Source organism: Naumovozyma dairenensis, chromosome 9, assembly GCF_000227115.2.
Source record: "Naumovozyma dairenensis CBS 421 chromosome 9, complete genome".
NCBI classification, from domain to species: Eukaryota; Fungi; Ascomycota; class Saccharomycetes; order Saccharomycetales; family Saccharomycetaceae; genus Naumovozyma; species Naumovozyma dairenensis.
In genome coordinates this window covers 40,694-64,189 of record NC_016487.1, presented here as the reverse complement: position 1 = coordinate 64,189, position 23,496 = coordinate 40,694, and the positions used below count along the sequence as shown (strand labels likewise).

General features: G+C 31.7%; 9 protein-coding genes across 9 annotated transcripts; 4 read left to right on the top strand and 5 right to left on the bottom strand.

Annotated features, from left to right (window-relative positions):
- Nucleotides 1-390: 390 nt before the first annotated feature.
- Nucleotides 391-1,320, bottom strand: ERS1 (cystinosin-like protein ERS1; the record flags this gene model as incomplete). Its single annotated transcript, XM_003671797.1, has 1 exon — nucleotides 391-1,320. One exon carries the CDS (start codon nucleotides 1,318-1,320, stop codon nucleotides 391-393), a length of 930 nt encoding a protein of 309 aa, XP_003671845.1.
- Nucleotides 1,321-2,894: 1,574 nt separating this feature from the next.
- EGO2 (Ego2p) lies at nucleotides 2,895-3,218 on the top strand (the record flags this gene model as incomplete). Its single annotated transcript, XM_003671796.1, has 1 exon — nucleotides 2,895-3,218. One exon carries the CDS (start codon nucleotides 2,895-2,897, stop codon nucleotides 3,216-3,218), a length of 324 nt encoding a protein of 107 aa, XP_003671844.1.
- A 195-nt stretch (nucleotides 3,219-3,413) lies between these two features.
- FUB1 (Fub1p) lies at nucleotides 3,414-4,520 on the bottom strand (the record flags this gene model as incomplete). Its single annotated transcript, XM_003671795.1, has 1 exon — nucleotides 3,414-4,520. The coding sequence occupies one exon, from the start codon at nucleotides 4,518-4,520 to the stop codon at nucleotides 3,414-3,416; it is 1,107 nt and encodes a 368-aa protein (XP_003671843.1).
- A 294-nt stretch (nucleotides 4,521-4,814) lies between these two features.
- NCE101 (Nce101p) lies at nucleotides 4,815-5,098 on the top strand (the record flags this gene model as incomplete). Its single annotated transcript, XM_003671794.1, has 2 exons — nucleotides 4,815-4,840; nucleotides 4,954-5,098. The coding sequence occupies 2 exons, from the start codon at nucleotides 4,815-4,817 to the stop codon at nucleotides 5,096-5,098; spliced, it is 171 nt and encodes a 56-aa protein (XP_003671842.1).
- Nucleotides 5,099-6,112: 1,014 nt separating this feature from the next.
- On the top strand, nucleotides 6,113-7,561 carry OCA4 (Oca4p; the record flags this gene model as incomplete). The annotated part of the gene is made up of 1 exon (XM_003671793.1): nucleotides 6,113-7,561. One exon carries the CDS (start codon nucleotides 6,113-6,115, stop codon nucleotides 7,559-7,561), a length of 1,449 nt encoding a protein of 482 aa, XP_003671841.1.
- A 58-nt stretch (nucleotides 7,562-7,619) lies between these two features.
- CDC50 (aminophospholipid translocase regulatory protein CDC50) lies at nucleotides 7,620-8,846 on the bottom strand (the record flags this gene model as incomplete). Its single annotated transcript, XM_003671792.1, has 1 exon — nucleotides 7,620-8,846. The coding sequence occupies one exon, from the start codon at nucleotides 8,844-8,846 to the stop codon at nucleotides 7,620-7,622; it is 1,227 nt and encodes a 408-aa protein (XP_003671840.1).
- Nucleotides 8,847-9,258: 412 nt separating this feature from the next.
- On the bottom strand, nucleotides 9,259-15,567 carry CDC39 (CCR4-NOT core subunit CDC39; the record flags this gene model as incomplete). Its single annotated transcript, XM_003671791.1, has 1 exon — nucleotides 9,259-15,567. One exon carries the CDS (start codon nucleotides 15,565-15,567, stop codon nucleotides 9,259-9,261), a length of 6,309 nt encoding a protein of 2,102 aa, XP_003671839.1.
- A 396-nt stretch (nucleotides 15,568-15,963) lies between these two features.
- MSH3 (mismatch repair protein MSH3) lies at nucleotides 15,964-19,134 on the top strand (the record flags this gene model as incomplete). The annotated part of the gene is made up of 1 exon (XM_003671790.1): nucleotides 15,964-19,134. The coding sequence occupies one exon, from the start codon at nucleotides 15,964-15,966 to the stop codon at nucleotides 19,132-19,134; it is 3,171 nt and encodes a 1,056-aa protein (XP_003671838.1).
- Nucleotides 19,135-19,322: 188 nt separating this feature from the next.
- On the bottom strand, nucleotides 19,323-22,016 carry KIN82 (putative serine/threonine protein kinase KIN82; the record flags this gene model as incomplete). The annotated part of the gene is made up of 1 exon (XM_003671789.1): nucleotides 19,323-22,016. One exon carries the CDS (start codon nucleotides 22,014-22,016, stop codon nucleotides 19,323-19,325), a length of 2,694 nt encoding a protein of 897 aa, XP_003671837.1.
- Nucleotides 22,017-23,496: the final 1,480 nt, after the last annotated feature.

Sequence of the window (23,496 nt, the reverse complement as noted above, 5' to 3'; positions counted from 1 at the left end):
AAGTTTCCCGTTGCACAGCCGTACCGCACCTCTTAGTGAAGTTTACGCGTTTTGTTTATTTTTAAAAGATGGACAAATTCATGACAAATTGTCCCATTATTATCTTTAGTTTATTATTCTTGAATATAACGCCGATCATATAATGAGAAGACAAGGGTTTGAAAGTTTCGATAGCAATTTTAATAAATATAAGTAAGTTTAACCCTAAACTTTGATATGTCACTCTGCTTTATATAGAAAAGTCCATCAAAAAAAGTTATGGAGATATATTCGTGAAGGCTCCGTATTTTCTATAGATCTCTACATAGATTATAATGAATGTGTATTGATTGCATGAAGCTGAGAATATATGTTGTTGTTGTTTTTTGATCAATTTAGTAAATTATTTTATTATATTGGTAATTCTTTTGATTTATTATCTGATTTTTTTTTCCACAATGTCGATTGGTCATCATTTGATTTATAAATAAACCATTGTGATAAGAATATAAAATTAAAGGTTAAAGTTACTAAGGAAAGACCAATTTTCCCGAAATTTGCCATTATAGCACCAGTGAACGATAATGTATCTCCATTTGTTTGACTGTCAATTTTATTTAATTGAATAAATAATTGACATAAGGAGGCAATACTACCAGTAGTATCTAATAATACACCATCTATTGAAAAGCCAAAAGTTGATTTCCTTTCAAAATTATGTAACATTTGTGGGAAATATTTTATCAATGACATGGAAATTTTCAAAATGAAAAGGTTATTACAATAATCTAGTAAATTTGAATTGGTTAATCCCCCAAAGTTTCTGTTATTTAATTGAAGATTGATTGAGAATATAATGAATAACCCGATTGATAATACTAATAATCTATAATAAATGGTTTTCATTTGCCTTTTCATTGCAAATGATGCTGACGATGAGGAATAATATTTCTTTGTTGCCGAGGAAGAGGAAGACATTGTAGAAGGGTAGTCATTATGAAAATTCCATAATTTCCACTTCGGATGACTTAATTTTATTTGACTTAAGAGGATCAAATTCAATACGAAACCATGAAGACAATACCAAAGGTCGAACGTTGAAATGATTGGTTTTTCTATCTTTGGTTTGTCATCATTCTCGATTTTATCTGTCCAACAATAGTATTGTAAAAAATATGAACATGATAAATAAAAGTAACCGAATGTATTTAAGATTACAAAATCGACTGATATTGCCTTTGATGATTTCAATTTCCAGTTTGTAAATATTGGTGGATACATGGAAATTGACCATGATATAACATAAATTAAACCCAACACATTCTCTACGTTATTGGTCATGCTAATACGATAGGATCGATTGAGAGAATCCTGTTTATAGGAAAATAAACAATTATCTTGGATATCCCTGCTTTTAATTCAAACTTCTTTTGGATGGATTGTTTTATTTCACTTGAAGAGTAGAAAATAAAAGTGTGTAATAGAAAATGCACTTTCTGCAATTAACGTCACGTATCCTTATCTTAAAGTATTGTTGTTTTTTATTACTATAGTTGCTGTTATTGTTAGATGTGTGAATCTGTAAGAAAAATCCGTACCTTACACCTTAAAAATTTATTAATACTTTATATCTACGAACATACTCTTTGACAGGTGAACTACATTATTTTATTGCAGTGTTAGAGAAGAATAGGGCCATATATGCTTTGAATAACCATGCTTAAAATAGTCTTGGAAGGTAACCTAGAATAATTTTTAGAATTTTTGGAAATATGATATTTCTATCACTTTTTTTACTTTTGGATTGAGCTGTTATTCTTTCTTAAAAAGTCGCTCCTCAAAAATAAAGAAAGAAATACAAAAAACTCGAATAATTTTTAGACATAATTTACATATTATTGAAAATGCAGGGTTACATCTTAATTTTTTCAGGTATAACATACAGACTAGATTCGGTTGCTTATTTTATATAATAAGCATAGAGGATAATAAGGTGAGTATCTAAAGGTTCTTGTTTGAGTGAATATATGTAGCCCAAAGATCAACCTATCTCGAATTAAACCGCTGTGTGGAATATATAAATGGATATTGTAATAAGATTGAAGATTAAGAAGACCTTCTCCTAAAAAACATAGCGACAGATACATATAGTGGATCAACACATACACTATTAAATACCGATCAATGCACAAAGATCAAGATGAAAAACACTAATGGTGCTCAAGATCATCACTGATAAGTCTCATCGAGAAGAACAGAAATGGAGGCCCATGACTCTACGTAGTACGTCCTTCTATATATCAATACAATAATACTCAATCAATAGTAATTGATTGTGACACCCATATTTAAAAGTACAGCAGAGAGGCAGAAAGGTGTCTTATTTGTGTCCTGCGGTGTGGTGTGAGGATGGGATACCCGTCAAAGGCGTGGCGGGTCCCCCCAGTTAGATACTGGAACTCTTGGGCGGCTAATCATTTCCTGGCAGATTTTGCGCGCATAACTAACAAATACTACTACTACTACTAATAATAATAAAGATCGGGGGGGAAGTACCAGAGAGAAGGGGTGTTTCATTTCATCGATTAATGATTAAAGGATGGATAGATGAGTCGTAGTAATATTATATACCTACATATATGTTACGTGTATTACTTGGTATTGGACACACACTGTCTCCCTTCAATCATATGCAAAGTAAAACTTTTTATAGTTATACTTTTTACTGAATACTTTCTTGTATTTAAACCACATAATCTTGTATATTTCATTTGTCTGCTTGTGTCAAAGACACTTTATCTATCCCATATAATATCTATAGTAGGTACTACAGCATAGCATATCATTTCATAGCATAGTTAAACTAACAAGCACACTACACCACATTACACAAAACAAAACAAAAACAAGTCAACATGGGTTTATCAGAAAGTAGAATACCAAATTGTATTGGAACATTAATCTTTGATAATAATAATAATATCATTGATGCAACTGGGATTGGTGAAACCAAATTAAAGGAAATTTCAGAATTATCAATTGCACAATTAGATTCAAATGGATTTGGATTATTACGTGAAGAAAATGAAAATTTAATCATTCAATTATGGAGAGAAGATGATAAAAAATTGCCATTTTCATTAAAGAATCAACATCTGGTTTGGATAAGGAAAATTCTCCATATTCTTATATTGATTTACGTACTCAAGATAAACCACATAAGAATATGGAAATTATGATATAATACTACTACTACTACTACTACTAATACACGTAAAGGTTGAATCAAAAAAAATTGTTGTTAATAAATTGAGTTTGTCATGGTTTTATTTATTTATCGTTAACAACAGTTTCATATTCTTATATCAAATAAATAAATATATAATATTACGTATGTATTGTAAAAAACGTTATTATTGTTCAAGCTTTTTTCCTTAAATAAATCCAAATCCATTGTTGCCACCACTACTACCAGGGAATAGATTATTACCAGTATTTCCAGATGGTGGTGGTCTACCAAATGGATCATCATACTTAGCTCCAGGTATCCAACCAGGTCCTCTATTTTCACTTTGATCAATTTCATCTTTATTTCTTTGTAAGGGATCAAATGTCATCCCACCTTGAAAATGAGGATGATCGGGTCCATATTTATTCCGTATTGCTGTTGGATTTAATGAATTTGGATCATTTAAATTTGGATATTTTTGACCAGTTGGATATAAATCATTATCACCATAATTATGGAGTAATGGGTTCTTGTTGTCACCACTACGAATGTCTTTGAATGTGTTGATTTCATATTCATCTTCAAATTTAGGTAAATCTAAATCATTATTTGGCCTTGAACGTTCAGTGTTGATTCTTCTTTCTATGTTCATGTTTCTATCATTATCTATTCTTAATAGATCATTCTTGTTATTGTTGTCGTTTGAAGATACAGCAACATTCCCCTTATCTTGTGAACTTGAAAATGGTAATATTGTTAATTTCCTTCTTATATTATTTTCAATTTGTTTTAAATCATTTTCTGAAATATTCTTCTTCTTAAAATATTCATTTAAATTAGAATACTGAAAATTTGTTGTATCAGAATTTACTTGTTCTTGTTCTTTTGTAATTTTTAAATCTTTAGAATAACTTAAAATGGCACTTCTAGGAGAGACAATTTCATCATCATCCTCATTTGCATTATCATCCTTTTCGTTATTTGTGAGTAGATTTTGGTATGATAATATGGAAACAAACTTATTTGATTCAATTTCTGTCACTATTAATGTAAAGATGATGTTATCATCATAAGAATTAGGATGATGTTTTGCATATTTATATTTCAATTTGATAAATTTCAAACCATTAGATATCACTGGGTCATTGATTTTATCATATTCAATGATATCTATAGGGATATTATGCTCACTGTCATTATTATTGTCGTTGTCATATGCCATCGATAATGAATGGAATATTAATGATATTGTCAATGATAATTTATCGTCAATGATTGGTATAATTTTCTTGTTTGATGATTCTGGCATCATTTTCGCTGATTATATGTATGTGTGAATGTATGACTGCTTTCTCTATATGTATAGTCTTGTTGTTCTTGTATCACTCATTCATCTATACAGTTATACTCTTATAAGGTAATTATAAAAAGGGCGGATTTCCCTTTTACACACATATCTACATACGCATAGTACTATATACGTATGTTATAACTTCATATATATATATATATATATATATCTGAATATGATTAAACACATATAACAGAGTTGAACAAGGAAATTAACACATTACACATCACATTACATTACACTATCTACATAAGCATGACACAGATGTACCTATTGGGCAAGTATGTGTTCACCATTGTCTTTGCGGATTTACTATAGACGCTTTCTTTATTTTCTTTGATTGCATACTAACAATAAAATGAACAAATGAACCGTTATTACTGCTACCTATCAGATATCTTGATCCTACGCTAGCCGTTGCAGTGGGATTGGCCAGTTATTACTTTTATGAGAGGCGGATGAGCAGCACAAGTACCAGTGCCAGCGGAAGACCCACGTTATTGACCTTGTTGAAGAGTCGATACAACAAGGGCCAGTGACCTTCGTCAGCATAGCAGTACACTACACTATGCTCCATTATACAACATTATACAACACTATACAACATTATACTATACTACACTATACTACACTTTATAATAATCCTAATGATAAGAAACCCTCATTGGAGAAAGTGGAATTGAAGACTTCTGTTGAGTGGAGATGTGTATGTGTGGTGCACGGGCCTCAGTGTGTATGAAAAACTTTGTTTCTCTCTCTCTCTCTCTCTCTCTCTCTCTCTCTCTACTATATATATATATATATATATATAGTTTTCTATTACACATTACATATTATACACTTTAGTTAGTTTTATTATACCTACTTTATTACAAAACTCAAATAACCATCCAAGCCTTTTTGTCAGGACTTTATCTGTCATATACATGCATACTATCGTATATATATATATTTGACTCACAGATTTGGTCTGTTACTGTCTTGGTATAGAAACCATCGTCTATCTGTCTTCTTTTACAATTCCTTCTCTCCCATTTGGAATAGTTTTTATTCCAGCTTTCAGGGAATCAAGGAGGTAAAAGCAATGTGGGAAATCGTTATTCGTTCTGAATTAACACCTTTTATTTCCCTCTTCATTGTCATGACAAATGGCTTTGGGATGAACTATTAGAGTTGAGTGTAGTACATAATAACATTACACTCGTAGTATAGATCATCATACCCAGTTCACATATATATATATATATATACGGTATATAGTATACTCTTATCTTCTCTTGCTACTCCTAATCATACGTTCGAGATCTCCATTCATTATGGTACGTTTCCCTTGAACGATAAGCGAACCAAAGTAAAGCAAACAGCAACAACATCAAATACTAAGACAAAGTTAAACAAACTTAACTTAACTTAACTTAACTTAACTTAACTTTACTTTGCTATCAAAGATATGTAACCATTCACATACACAAGAGAAGAAGATTAAACTTGGATCATATACATATTCCATTTTATACCTCCACACACACACACACGTCCACACATATACAAATATGCTGGTACCTCCTGCAAACTTTGGTATCGCTGAAGATGGAATATATAGATGCTCCAAAATTGAAACAATTAATTTATCCTTCTTAGAGACTCTAAATCTGAAAAAAATTATATTCATAGGTGGTCAAGAACCTTCCAAATTCTTTAAAGAATTTTTTAATAGATCATCAATTAATTGGAACATAATTAAAATATCTGAATTCCATACAACTACAACTGCTACAACAACAACAACAACAAAACCCACTGATAATAATAATAATAATAATCAATCATCCTCACAAATCCCTCCGCCTCCTTCCTCATCTTCGTCGATTACTACATCTGCATCTACATCCACATCTACATCTTCCTCATCTTCTAATGGTAACTCAATAAATGATAATAACGTTAACAATAACAATGATACTAGCACAATAATATCAAATACAAAAAAAAATACAATACGGAATAGTAAAATTGATTATATTAATAAACCATATCATTTAAACGATAATGATGATTTAATGCTTATTAAATCAAAATGTTTGAAAAAGACATTCCAATTATTATTAAATTCAAACAACTTTAATATATTATTAGTTGATAAAACTGCATTGATTATAAGTATATTAAGGAAAATTCAAAAATGGCATATCTCTTCAATAATTAATGAATATAGATTATTCTCTGGGAAAAATAGAAGTTATTTCGCTGAAACATTTTTGGAATTCATTAATATCATAATTAAACAAGATTATGATACTATTGAATCAGACTCAAACAATCCTGATAATAATGTGGAAACTGATCACACACATCATTCCATATCAATAACAGTCCCTAAACTCGACTTAACTACATCACCGCAGCATAACCAACTCCTCACAACAAATAACAACCTCTCATCAAAGCAAATGCAAAGAAATTTGTCAAGTTTATCAGAAATTAATGAAGATGATCTTTGCAACGATATTGTAATACCATCAAGATTATTGAATATAGTAAATGATGCAGAATTGGAAGCTATAAATGAAAGAGAAATTATACAACAACAAGAACAAGACGAAAATAATCAATCGTCTTCCTCATCATCAGTGCCTTCATTCCAAAGATCTCCTTCGATCTTGAAATCATTATCAATTTCAGCAGCATCCAATTCTACATCTATAGAAAACACAAATACCAGTAGTAGTAGTAGTATAACGAAGAATAATAACACAAACAATCATACATATACATTATCATTCAAGAAAAAGGAATATAATGACTTCGTCTATTACAAACCATCGCATAATAATAACAACATAAATTCATCAACTAATGATAACAATGATAATAATTCAATCATTTTGAAAATTCCAAAAGAATCATCATTACCTAATTGGTTTAAATTTCAAAGAGATTTATGGGAAAAGGAAAACGCTCCTGATAAATATAATTTTTATAAAGAACATATATTTATTTAATTCATCAACATACAAATATACACACACACACACACACACACGCACACGCACACGCACCTCACAATATCTCTCTTAGTGACGTCGTCGCATCTTTAATCCTATTTTCATTAGAATTATCCTCTTCTTCATCAAAATTTAAATATGAATGATCTCCCATAGTTCTTGGTTGTAAACATAAAGTAACAAGGAAAATCATTGCAAATAATCCTCCCACACACGTTACAATTAAAAATACAACGCCTAATGAGACATTACGTCCACCAATACCAACTGATGTACTTATTATAAATGATTTACTACCACCAAATATTGATACAGGATAATTTAATCCAATATCAATAGTATAATTACCTGCCTTTAAAGCACTGGTTTCATTCTTTAATGCTAATTTATAAAACTTAGGGAAAGCAGCTGTTCTCATCCAAACTTGTAATTCTTCCCATTCTTCAAGATTGGGTAAATTATCTTCACTATACCCATCGGGAAATTTCTTCATCCAATTTGGTGGTGGTACAATATCACTAACATTATAATGTGTCCTTTTAAATCGATGATGACGATCAATACTCCATGAAATTTTCTTATTAGTTAACAAATAATCTTCAACACCATCATCATCACTATCAATATTAACAAACTTATTAGAAAATGTATCATTAAACATAGAATTCGCAATTAATCCACAGGGATAAACTATCTTTTCATCTTCTTCACCACGATGATATGTTCTTAAGGGTCTACATGCTGTATTCAATTTATCTAATTTAACAACTTTACCCTTTAATTGATTATGATCAAATGATTCCACATAACTTCTATGATTTTGGTAAAAATTTGACAATTTATAATAAACATAAATAGATTTATTAATCTTATTCGGTATTTCAAATTGTAATTGACAAACGATTTCCTCTTCATCATTTTCATTCTGAACAAGTCTCCATGATGGTTTACTATGAAGACGTTTTTTAAAATGATGTCTAATATATTTACTTGGAATCTCTTCAAATTCATCGCTTCGAGGTGCCAAAACATCACATTTACTATAATCAATAGATAAATCTTGAACACCATAAGCTGTTATAATTAATCCAATACCAATAGGTAAAAAAACACAAACTATACATATAAGTAAAGGTAATACACTTCTTGGAGATAAGATTGGTTGCCATGATTTTAATCGTTGTTGTCTAAATGCTGTGTTTGGTGGTCTTCTTGATTTATTGTTTAATGATATATCATCATCTTGTGTCTCTGGCATAGATCGTTTCCTAAATAAAAACATCTTATATCTTTCTGCAGTTCTTTTTTTTAAAGCTAATTCTCCAACCAAAATACTACTGAGTTTTTTCAATTTACTATCAGGACTGTTGGGAAGGAATAGAGGCTATGTGTTGGTTCCCTTTTTTGGGCTTTGCTCTTATGCTTATCTTTTAAATTATTTTGTTTAACTTCTCTTAATGTTAATAAAAGGCTCTTTTCTTGTATATAATAATAAAAAAATAATGTGTCTGCGCCATCGATATATAGTACTTTGAAAGTAAGTGATGTTAGCTCATACAATTAACACAAACAAGTAATTGAAGAAGAAAAGCAATATGTGGAACGAAAATAAATAAAATTTATTAAATATACATTCTATGTATAATAAATAATCTTGTATAAACTAAACTAAAAGATACAATATTTTTGTTCTTTCAAGCAGTTGATAAATGTTTGACTAGTTGTTTGATGATATTTTCAATCTCTGGAACCCTTTTAATGAAGTCCAATTCTAACAATTTGACTTTATCTGATCTTAATAATTGAGTGAAAATAACAGACAACCCCCATGGATGTGGTTTATTAACAAGAATTCGTTCAATTATACTTCTTAAAATTATTTCTTGTACGGTAGATTTTTCATCTGACCAACCTTCTGATGTAAACATATTCTTTAAAACAAAAATCATCCAACGTGTATGTATATTTGGATAACGTAATTGTTCAATCATTACTTGAATAACCTGGAATTTTAACTCAATAGATCCCTCATGAACTAAATCAAATAATAATTGATAGTATGAAGATTTTGTATTGAATACTGCATTAGATGATGTTCTTCCATTTTCTAAGCCTGCTTCAATTACAACATGTAAAACAATAGCACGAACTAATTTACTGTTAACAGTTAACGTATCATATCCAATACCACTCTTCAATTCATAATCTTCTCTTAAAAGACCATTCATTATGGTTTTCAATAATGAATTAGAAGGAATACGTAAATAGTTATCCACAGGTTTCTTCAAAGAAGCAATATCAGCAACTGGATCATAAAATACCATTGGTGGTTCTTCACATGATTCAAGAGCATCAACATCAAGCTCAACGCCATATGGGCTTGGAACAAGCATTTTCAATGGAATAGCAGATAATATGACATTCTTTAACTGAATATAGGTGGCAGGTAGATTATTCATCAATTCGTAATGATTTTCAATTAAGAAATCTGGAACATCATTAGAAATACCTAATATTATACGAATGGTTCCCTTATAGACAACAGAAATAGCATCTGAAATATTTCCTTTAATGGTGTATTGGTCCAAAAATTTAAATAAATCAATGATCAACAACATTAGTTTTTCCCATCCACCATGTTGAGGTAGTCGTAATACGATTGGTAAAAACATTCTATGAGAAATCAAAGATATCCATGCAAATGAAAAGCCTGGGAATGCAAAAGGTTGCAACGAGTGTAAATAAGATGCAAAAGTGTTGTAAAAATCAACGTCATAATTAGCCAATTCTTTCCTTGTTTGAGAATCTGAAACTTTAATAAAATTATGATTACGAAGAATACTCCATTCATATAAAATGTTTGACAATAATTTGAAATAAGGTCTTTCGTTAAATGAACCTTCCCCATTTTCATGATCTTTAGCAAACACTAATAAAAAGACGGAAAATATAATATTCATATATTCACTTCTAGAATACTTGTTAAAATCTTGGTAAACAAATAGTTTCATCAACAATTTACCCAATGCATCAATTGCTGTGAAGACTTCACCTGTAGGATCACTTTCTTTGAAAGTTAAAACAGATAATTCAAGGGACGCTTTAATGAATTCAACAAAACTATCACTTTGAGCTAACACGCCCTTCTCTATTAATTGTCTAATGAAAACAAATATAATCTTGTCATCACTATCAACCCTTTGTAATAATTTGACCCATTCTGTGAATACCAAATGATATTTCTCAGTTTTTGTAGTTTGAGTGTCTTTGGAAACTGGAAGTATCTTTAATGATTCATTCTTAGTCAAGAATTTTTTAACACTATCATCGTTTAAGGAGCCTAAAAGTTCTAAAGTACGAATGAAATCCATTCTCATTAACAATGGCTCATCAGATAGGACTGTATTCTCAATCAATTTCATAGCAAATGAAACGGAATTTTCCATACCGTTTTTAATTGCAGTGACTAGAACGTTATCTAACTCTGAGACGTCGATTAATTTAACATCTAATAAAGATCTAATAACAGCAACATCAAATTTTCTACTATCTAAGGCATAAACTAACCACCAAACAACATCTTTACGAGCTACCAACGAAAGTGAACATAACTTTTCCAATAATAGTGACAAAATTTCTCTACAAAGAGAACTCTCACTTGTTGCAAATAAACTATTGACCACAGCTTGCGCAACTTTCAAAGCTAATTGATCCTTTTGTCCACTTCTTGCAATGAAAGTTAAGATTTGATAGATTGTGGTCTTGATTTGGTTTTGTTCACCTAGTTCCTCCATACTTTGTTTATCAGCATTTTCCTTCATCTGGGAAACTAGCGTATCCATCAAATGAACAAGTACACGATGATTTTGTTCTAATTCAGCTTGAAGACCGTTAGGTAAGTTTTGTGGTTGAGATACTTGAAGGGATTGTTGAATAGCCATTCCAGGAACTTGTGTAGGTGCTTGATTTGGTTGTGCAGTAATATTTTTATTGTGAAGAACTTGCTGATGGGATATTGGTGGAGAAGTGGTGGCCACAGTACCGATCTGATCTGAGGTCTGTTGACCAAGAGCTTGTTGCTGTTGTTGTTGTTGTTGTTGTTGTCTTTGTTGTTGCTGTTGTTTATAAATGGCCATACTTGGCACTGATTCCATAGTCGGAATAAATTTGCCAAAATCTTCATATATTCTGAATTGTTGTGTAGTAACACCTGTACTCTTTAAACCTAGAGGTTCAGGTAATGAAAGAGCGTAAGGATTAGTATTTGGAGCTATAAAAGGTTGATCAGCACGTCGTTCCTTATGATAACGACGAACAGCAACGGCTTGCATTAATTGTTCACTAATGTCTTGAACTGCTTTATCCATTGCTGCTTTTTCAATCAATGATACAGCGGTATTAATATTTTCATTAATTGCGGTATCTAACTCATCCATTGGTGCATTTGGTGAATTCATTAGATTTGGTGCCAATGATTGAGTGGTAGTACGAATACCTTCCTTCAAAGAATCAATTGACGTAGCACGTGCTAAACTTTGAGCTAATTGCATAACCATAGTTGTAGCTGCGGCATTTAACTTCATTTCATCAGGTTCAGTTGCAAAATCTTTCATAATAATTTTAGATGTGGTTAAGACAGCAATGTTTGATGATTTTTCCACTGCCGGTAATAGTATTTCACGAACAGATTTGGCAAGAGCCATTTGGAATATTCTTTTCAAATCTGGATGTGTGACAAATATAGTAGAACCAGATAAATTGTTGAAGGGATTATCATTTGGCGGTACTGTAGATTCAAGTCCAAATGCTGCTTGGTCTGCAATACCAGTAGATAGAAGACGTTGTTGCTGTTGCTGTTGTTGCTGTTGTCTTTGTTGATATAACATCATTTGTTGTTGATGTTGTTGCATTAATACGGCTTGCCTTTGATGCTCTAATTGTTGTTGTTGGAATGAAAGTGCTTCAGATTTACCTGATAGTTTATCAATGATATTTGGTTGACCAATAAAGTTCGATGGATCGATAGCCTTCATACCCAATTTGAAACTTTTCATTAAGACTTCCACTTCAAATGTCAAACTTAATTTCCAATTAGCCTTTTCATTTAATTCAAGCAAAACTTTCAATATTCCCACAGTCCATGGATTAGGTGGTCTAAATATTTTGGATTCTGAAGCTAGTTGTAACATTCTACAAATGAATGGGATGACAACTTCCAAACGTTTTTCTGAATACGCATCCAATAACAATTCCCTTATAGCGATATTTTGATGTTTCAACGGTCTATCGATGGCCAAAGTTATATGACCTAACCAAGATGACAAATTCTTCAAATGGTTCTTATCGATTAATTGAATGTCTCTTGTGGCTAAAATAATGTAAAGTTGTTTTAGAGTGTCATTAAGCATGTATGCATGTAATGCTTCTGAATTGATTCCAACGAGAACTTTACTGTATAAAGTATGGTAATTTGGTTCTGTTTTTGCTCTTTGATTGACTAAATATGTTGAGAACCAAGAGAAATAATTTGGAGTTAAAATTGGTTTCAAATCATTAATTTTTGTATCGAAATTATCAATGGTAATATTATTAACTACAAATAAAACTTTTTCCACAAAATCCTTAGGTGGGCTTTCTTGCACAACGTGGAATTGTATATCATCAATGACAAAATACTTCAATGGAATCATTTCTATTTTTGGTTTAGCAATTTCCTGAGTTGCAGGTTTTTGTGCTTGTTGTTCTGATGATTTTGCGACATCTTGAATAAATTGGTAAACTTGAGATTGAGTTTGTAATCCTGGCACTTGATCCAATAAATCTTTACAATATTGAGGATAATCAGCTAAACGAATTCTGAATGCATAAATGGCTTGAATGGCAAATTTAAACATTTTGGAATCTGGACCTTCTTTAGCAAAATCCAAGATAATCTTTAATGCGACATCAAGTACGAATCCACGTAATAATTGGAATAAGATCATTGACCCAAACAATACAGAAGTAGTAGCTAGAGCATCTAATGGATAATCTTTGAAGAAATTGGATTCCGCGATGACTGCATGTGTGATGCATGCAAATACATCTTGATCTCTTGGGTTGTCACTATCTCTTAATTTTCTTAATACTTCAATGATATCTTTAATAGCTAGTTCTCCACTATACATTTTTTGTAAATAGTTTTGCATTTCCTTTTCAATATCTTGTGGGATAGTTGGTGAGGCGACATTAGCCAAAATGGCATCATCATGACCGAAACCGAAATTGATTAATCTTGGGAAAGCTAATAGTAGTAAGAATTGAATTTTTTCAAATCTTTCTAATTGTGGTTCGGTTAACGGGTAAGCGTTCAAGATTAGGATTAAAGAATGCATTGTTTTCATATCAAATATTTGAGAAGATCCCATTGGAACGTTTGATTCTGTCAATTTCAATTGAGTATCTAAAGAATCTAAAATGATTTGGGTATTAGTGGAATCCAAATTTTGTTTAATAAAGTCATTACAGTTTTCCCATCCTAAAGAATTTGCTGTTGGTAAGACTTTAATTGCATTTTCAAATGGCAGTTTATTTAAAAATGAATCTAATTTCCCCTTTGTCAATAAAATTTGAAGTAATGGACCCATAGGTTTTTTTTCCTTTAAGATTAGTATTCTTCCAACATCTACAATTTTATCCGGGTTAGGTAATTGATCGATGATATTTCCAATTGCTAAAGGAGTTGTTTCATAAATTTGAACCATTAAAGTGACAAGGATTTCATCTATAACGTTTTTATTTTCAATTAATAGGGTGAAATGTTTCATGTTGTTAATTAAGGCATAAACCAAATGTACTGGGTAAGAGTTGAAGTCTTCAAAGAAAAATTCTTGGAAAAGTTGTAACATAGGATTATTTGTCAATTCTTCTCTTAATAAGAAAATTTCCAAATCTAAAGTCGCCACAGCCATTAGGTAAAGTAATGTATTATTATTTATCATTGAATCTTGAGAATCGCAAACTTTCTTTGTACCTTCAATTGCCAAAAGATCAAGACAACCATTCTGCGGAGACCATTTGTGCAATTGAATAGCTAATTCTAATTTGAAAATGATATGCCAATCACAATTGAAGAATTGATCAAATAATTTACCTGTATGCAAAGCGGCAAATAGTGAGCTTAATGAGGCAAGAGTTGGTTTCATTGGAGTCTTTAAGAAATATTTTGTGGACATCAAATTAAATACACGATTCCAATCGATACTATCTTCAGGAATGCCTTTGAATGCGTTTGCTATATGGGTCCCCACAGTTGTTGCCTCGGCAACAATTGCTGGTGTGAAATATGATCTGTATGGATCTGCTTGCACATTTTGTGAACCAGGAGACAATAATTCTGAAAGTAACAATGCAACCATATCGTTTAAAGTTTCACCTGATAATGAAACTAATAGAGCGGTGAAAGTCGATTCTAAGGAATTGGGTGTCGCTTTTTGTAAGACTGTTTGGAAATATTTTTGATTATTCATTTTTATATTCGAGATTTGTGTTTTTAATTCTGCAAGTGTTGATGATGGATTTAGTAATTCAATAATTTTTTGTTCTCTTAATGAAGTTTTGTCGAAGATTCTGATAAGATGGTCTAATGTTAAACTAGTTAGTTGTCGAAACTCGAGGTTATTAAATATTTGGTCCAATAAGATTTGTATGAATTGAAAATCCTTGTCAATTAGAGTTTCAAAAAGATCCTTTAAGAGTCTATGTAATAAATTATCTTCTGTGGAAAACTTACCCTTTTCTTTGATATCGTTTGTGCAAAGAATTAATAATCTTTTCCAAAATTTGATATAAGTTTGGATGGATGTCTTGTCTAGCAAATAGTAAATTTCACTTTTAATGGAAGTAAAATTTTCTTGATTGAGTGAAGTAAGTAATAGACTGATATGTGAAATAATAATGTAATCCGCTTCTTTGTCTTGTATCGTTGTATGTAAAGCAGCTGATTGTTGAGAAACCGATTGCATGTAAATTGGTAGAGGTTCTATGTATATAAAAAAGGACTAGTGGCGAATGCGTCCTTCGATTCTATGCTCGGTGAATGCAGAAGGGTGGGGTATATAGTACAATAAAAAAACTGTTTGTAATAGTTTGGATAATTTTCCTTTCTTCTCCCTCCTGGATTTTCTTATAGTAAAGAAGTATCCAGTTCTTTGTTCTTTATTCTTTGGTTTGTGCTTTTTGTGATAAATTTGTTTTGTTTTGGCCACCCACTCAAAAGTGGTGATACTATATCGTTAAACACGGCTGCGTAACAATTATATACACTACTACAAGTTCATATAGAAGATGATGGTACTGATGCTCATGTTGATCTCGAGAAATGGAAGGAAGCTCAGTGTAGTTCAATTGTTTGGTTGAGAATGGCATCACAGCCTACTATTAGTAAATTCTTTGCAAAGGCCTCGTCTCCTGTCAAAAATGCTACCGCTGCTAAGAAAGGTGACACTACGAAAGAAGTCATCACACATACAAATAATAATAGTGGGTTTTCGTCGAGCACTGCAGACCATAGCCAGGAACAGGTCAGTATCATAATAGACTCTGATTCCGAGTCTGATAATGAGATTAATTTAACTAGTGTTTATAAGACTACTACCGACGCTATTGATGAGTCTGAAGTGGTGGAAATAGAGATGCTGCAACATAATGCTGAAAAACATACAGAGGAGGCAACGGTTGACAACCTGGCATCTGAAGCAGTAACTGACAGCAATCATGAGAAGAACCCTAAATCAGCTAAGAAGTCAATCGGAGTTGATACTAAAAGGCAAGAGAAAAGCAAGACTATTAAAAGGAAGAACGATGCTACTTCGCCAGAACGAATCCCGAAAAAGCCCAAGAACCAAGACAAATTAACTCCACTGGATCAGCAAGTGAAAGAATTGAAATTGAAGAATAAAGATAAAATATTGATTATCAGGGTAGGTTATAAATATAAATGCTTTGCTGAAGATGCCGTTATCGTCAGCAATATTTTGCATATAAAATTAGTTCCCGGGAAATTGACAATACGGAATTCAAATCCTCATGATGACCAATATAAACAATTTGCATATTGTTCCTTTCCTGACACTCGTCTAAATGTTCATTTGGAAAGGCTAATATTTAACAATTTGAAGGTTGCTGTAGTCGAACAGACGGAAACCATCGCTATTAAGAAGAATGATCCTACAGCAAATAAGACACAAGTCTTTCAACGTGAAATTAAAAATACATTTTCGAAAGCTACATTTGGAATAAATGATCAATTTGCCAAAAAAGATAAAAGAATACTAGGTGACACTAAATCTATATGGGGTCTAGATTTCAAAATCGATGAAAGAGAAAATTCTATACAATATTATATTATATCTGCCAATCTAAATAATGGTGAAATAATTTACAATACATTCACTGATGAGTTGAAGGCACTTGAAAATCTGAAACTAAGAATAAAGCATTTGGAACCAATTGAAATAATATCACCAAAGAAATTGCCAAACCATATACTTAGCCTGTTCAAACCCTCCAGGTGTCTCGTATCTTATACTGATAATGAACATCATTGTGATAATGAACGAAAAACCACTTTGAATGAAATAGGCGAGATGTTAGACTTCGCAAAGGAGCTAAAGGATTTATTGGTACACTTTTTCATATACTTAAAACAGTACGGAAATGAAAAATTACTATTAATCCGTAGTAATTATAAACCATTTTCTATCGATAAGTGCATTACATTATCTCATTCTACAATTGAAAGTCTCGATATAATAACAGAAAATAACGGGAAGGGCTCCTTAATGTGGCTATTGGATCATACCAGAACATCATTTGGGTTACAGAAACTTCGAGAATGGATTTTACATCCTTCAACAGATAGCTTAATTATTGAAGAAAGATTGGATGCAATTGAATGTATTATTGGCGAGGTGAACACCATTTTTTTTGAATCATTTAATCAGATATTGAAAACTACTCCAAATCTCTTAAGAACTTTGAACCGTATTGCTTATGGTACGACATCGCGTAAAGAAATTTATTATTTTTTGAAAAACATGTGCGCCATAAATGAGCTTTTCATTAATCACTCGAACTATCTTGATAAACAGGTTTACGAGTCTGATGGGAACATTGCGTCAAAATCAACACTTTTAACAAAAATTATTACTGATATAAGTGAGTTTTCAAAACAGGAACAAATTCCGGATTTACTCGCGATGATAAATATTTCTGCTGTAATGGAAAAAAATATGGAAAAGCAAGTAATTGGTTTCTTCAACTTGAATAATTACGATCATGCGTCGGAAATCTTGAGAATTCAACAAGATATTGAGAGTGTGAAATATAAACTAAATGATGAGTTGAAAAAGATACGAAAATTATTAAAACGCCCCTATTTAGATTATAAAGATGAAATTAATTATTTTATTGAGGTGAAGAATACAGATGTTAAAAATATCCCTGATTCGTGGATTAAAATGAATAATACATTAAGAGTAAGCAGATTCAATACTCCTGAAACGAAACAACTTGTTGAAAAATTGCAATATCACAAAGATTTACTGGTTCAAGAGTGCGAGAAACAATACACAGTATTTATATGCCGATTGACAAATGAATATAGTATATTGAAGAATGTGATTGATAATATTGCAACGTACGATTGTATTTTATCTCTTTCTGCTGTGTCATGTAATATGGGCTATACTAGACCAAAATTCACAGACAAGAAACGTTTCATTAAAGCCAAGAATTCTCGTAATCCAATTATTGAATCATTGAATATTAACTATGTATCCAATGATATTTCCATGAATGAAGAAGATGGAATTGTGCATATTATATCGGGCCCTAACATGGGTGGCAAATCGTCTTATATACGACAAGTTGCACTGTTAGTTATTTTGGCTCAAATTGGATCATATGTTCCTGCAGATTATATGGAGATGAGTATATTTGACCAAGTGTTGACAAGAATTGGGGCTCATGATAATATCTTAAGGGGTGACTCCACGTTCAAAGTTGAAATGCTAGAAGTATTAGAAATTGTCAAGAAAAGTACAGATAATTCACTACTACTTTTAGATGAAGTTGGGAGAGGCACTGGGACGCAAGATGGGAAAGCTATATCATATTCATTATTAGAATATTTCTTACATGACAGTTCTTGTCCCTTGATACTCTTCACCACTCATTTCCCTGAAATGGGCGATATAACATCGAAATTTCTAAAATGTTACCACATGGACTATGTAGAGGAGAACCGACCAGGAGAAAAATGGCCTAGTGTCATCTTCTTATATAAATTGAAACCGGGTTTTACAAATAATTCATATGGGTTGAATGTAGCTAAATTGGCAAATATTGACACGGATATAATTAATGCTGCATATGAACTATCTGAGAATAGCAAAAAGGAATCTGAAAATTCAAAGTTTCTCTACTTACCAACTTGTTTTCGCAGAATATTGGGAAACAATCAGAATTCCAATAAGGATAAGTTTGTTGAACTATTATCACTTATTGATGAGGAAAACATCTTAGACTAATAGATAGACATAGAGACAGTTTTTTAGTAATCAATTATTTTAAAATCAATTCTTTTATTATGGAATAGTTTATTGAAGGTAACATTCTGTATGAATATTATATAATCTATATAACATATCTTTAGAAAAAGTCTTGGTATCATTGTGCGAGGTCTATAGTTTTCGTTAATTGAAAAGACAGGCACATACTATATTCTAAAAAATCCTCTGGTACTATTACTTCGTGATCTATTTGAGTTTGGTGTATATGATATCTTCCCATATGAACTATTATTTTTGTATAATAAAGGTTTATCATCATTCTGTACTAAACTCATCGAATTAAAATCATGGAAGGGATTATTTTTACTTATTTGTTCATCAGGTTCCACTGGTTCTTCAAACATGGTTCTTTCATTTTCATCCACGAATGTCTCTTTACTTGCATTACGATTTTTATTTGTTTTCAATTTTGTTGTTTGGAAATCATAACCTTCGTTGGATAATTCGGGTATTAGTGGGGGCTCTTGATTTCGTAACATGGACCATTGAGTGTTTTTAAAGAAATCATGTTTCTTGATATCAGCGGCCCCCATTTTGGAACCCAATCTTTTCGTTTCATTCTTAATCAAGAGTTTCTTTATTAGGTTTTTGCAATTTCTTGATATGTTATTTGTGTTTGGAAATGTGAAATCATGAGATAATATATTTGCAAATGTTTCATTAGTATTCTTACCTTTAAAGGGAGTCTTACCGAATAACATTTCATAAATTAATATCCCAAGGGTCCACCAATCGACAGCCACTGTGTGACCGTTACCTCTAATGACCTCGGGTGCAATATATTCTTCAGTCCCAACAAATGAATTTGTTCTAAACCCATCTGAACAAATCTTAGTATCAATAATCAAATTCGAATTTGAATTATTTGTTGATAAAATCCCATTTTTCATAAACGTCGGATTCTTAGAATCTTTGGCTTGAATAGATAAATCAAAATCAGAAAGCATAATATGACCTGATTTATGTAAAAGGATATTTTCAGGTTTCAAATCTCTATAAATGAAACCCAATAAATGTAAATATTCTAATGCAGCGATGACTTCACTAGCGTAGAATTGTGCTGCATCTTCATCTATACATTTTGATTCTCTAGTTTGTAAAGCTCTAAAGAATTCACCTCCCATACAATATTCCATACAAAGGTAAAGATAATCCTCAGATTGGAAGGAATGGTATAGGGTGACAATGAATGGATGATTACTTGTAGCTAATATTTCTTGTTCAGTGATGACTCTTTTAATTTTCTTTCTTTTCAGCATGTCATTTTTGTTATAAATTTTCATTGCATATAATGCATTTGTTGATTTTTCCTTTACGAGATAAACTTTGCCTACATCACCTTGTCCTAATAATTTAATCTTTTGGAATGATTGAGGTGATACTGTACTATCTTGGAATTTATTGCTAAATGATTTATTTCTTAATCTTTCAGATCTTTTAGGGCTTGATGATATTCTTGGTCTTGGTGGTTGAGTGAATTTATAATCGTTATTATTTTCTCTTTTTGTAGTGGAGCTATTTATGTCATTAAAAAATGCAGATGATGATGGTATTGCTGATTGGGGGATAGGTGACGTTGGATTCGTTACTGTCAATTCATTAGGAACAGATAAGGTTCTTTTAAAGTAAGGTTTGGTTTCATTATTGTCCATCAAGGTATTGGAACGCATCTTAGTTTTTGAGAAATTTGGCAGTGGTTGTTGCTGTTGTTGTTGTTGACTTTTATTATTATTGTTATCAAATGATTCCAAAGTTTGAGAATTTTCTGGAGTTAAATATATACTTGTATTAATATTTATACTATTGTCATTGGTGATATTATTAGTGTTGGAAAAAGTTTGAGCTGTTGCTAATGTTTCATGACTTTGGAAAAATTGAGTTGATTCTTCATTTTCTTTAATTTCATCTAAGGATATATTACTTAAGTCTTTATGGAACTTTTGGAAACCATTCAAGGTAAAGTTATTGTTTATATTACTTATGGTGTTCGTTGGAGTCATTGCCTTAATAGATGATAACGAGGAAGAAGATTGACTTGTTGTATGTGAATGTGATTGGGATTGAGATTGCGATTGCGATTGCGATTGTGCTGATAAAACGATATTTGGATCGATTTGAAGGAAGGAATTCAAATTCTTATTAAAATCATGTTTATTTGAATTATTATTACTGTTATTCTGGGGGTTGACTGATGTGGTTGTTGGCTTGTTTGGATATTTAGATATGTTGGACCTGAATGGATTTGAATCAGAAAATTGATGATGGTGGTTGGGCGTAGGACTAATAGTGCCACTGTTATTCAAGGATAATGGAGCCGATGGCGATCTTGATCTAGTACGCAATCTCTCGAAAGTTGAAGATGGCTCTGTAGTTCTTGGCGATAAAGTTTGTGGTGAGATATCTCTAGATAAAGAACCAACTGATGGTGTAATTAAATGATCTTTAGTAATATGACTTACTGAACTATTTGATAGTAAATGTACTCGTGATTGAGGAGGGAGTTCCATCGATATATGGCCTATTGATGTATCGTCATCGGCATCGTCATCGTCATTTTTTTCATCATTACTGATGTTAGTGTAAGAATTCTCTTCATTGAGACTGTTATTATTATTCTTTATCTTGTTCTTACTACCAGTAGTATCCCTATGACGGTTATTGTTGGTAGTTTTTTTCATTATTCCTGAATTATGGAATATTGTTTTCAATTTAGCAAAATTTGAAGTTGAAGAATTTGTTGTCGTTAAAGCCGAAGAAGAAGTGGATATATTTCTGTTTCCATATCCATTGGTAGTTTCAGTATATTTTTGAAACTCATTGTTATTATTTTCAATATCCATATTACGCTTACGAGAAAGAAAATCATGGTCAACATTCTTTTTTTATCATTTTTATTATTATGTTTAAAAGAGAAATTGAAGTTGAATTTTTCTTCAGTTGTATTTTTCTTGTCCATGTTTTCAATCTGTTGCTGTTTTCCTTCTGGTTGAGAATAATAATCATTTTGAGACGACAAATTTTCGACTGCAGGAGTAGTCGGAGAAGTAGAAGTAGGAGTTGGAGTATTATTCATATCATCTGTAACATTAGAGCTACCACTTCCATTGCCACTACTACTGCTGTCATCATGTTTCCTAAATGATCTACCAAATAGTTTTGGGATGGACATGGTTCTTGGTTTGTCAATAACGAATGTAGGGCGGTCGTATAACTCAGGTTGTTCTATCATAATGAACTAAAGCTGTAGTCGCCGCGCTGGGTTGTTGTATACTGGATCAAAGAGGAATACAGTATAATAAAATATTGATTGCTTAACGGCTCTTTCATGAGCTGGATTCAACCTTTTACTGTCTCTATTGCTCTGCTTATCTAACTCGTTTGTTCTACGTTTAATAAATAATTTTACTACATATTGAATTTTCCTCGTTAAAATAATCTACTGTGGGGAGACGCGTGGAATCTCCCGATTACACATATTTTCGCTGTGGTGCACGGAGGTACATACACACTATAAAGTAAATTTGTGGGGTAAACAACACAACAATAACGATTCAGTAAACTTATTATATTATCATAGGAAAGTAAAACATATGGTATGGTACTTTATCCTCAGATGAAGCAATTATATATCATATACAGTTGTCTAATATAATATATAAAAATAGGGCACAATTTAAAACCTATCCAATTTTATATATACATTCTATGGTTTTTGGAATGACACCCCCAGAGCTTCTTGAAGTATTAACTCACTAAATAAAATTTACAATTTTTATATCAAAAAAACATTATGTGACGCAAGAGCGGTTGAAGAATTGTTGATCCTCATTGAAGGTTAGATATTCAGGATATACTTATTAACGACTAAAAGTACCTTACAAGTTCGAATGGAGTTGAAAAGTAGCTTACTAAAGCGTATATGGTGGGACACTATTCTAGTCGATTATCAGTTGTTGACTAAACAGATAGGTGACATCTAGTGATTGAATAACGCCCAGGGAAAAGAATTCTCGTTGACAAGCTACCTTTTCTCAGATGGAGGAAGGCAACACCACGTTCATGTAATCTAAGAATAAATGTCTTTCGCTATACCATTGGACTACAACTTGTCTAATATATGTATGACATGTCAACTTACTTCTGGCGCATCATCTTTTGTATTGTTTGAGGAAGAAGTAACGTTTTCGGAGCTTACGTACGCACTGTTGTGAAAAATATCATAAACGTCAAAATGAAAAATTATATCTACGTACGTAGAATAATACAACGAGTTTCATAAACTAGCCATAAAACAAAGAATTGGAAATAATAACAGTCCTC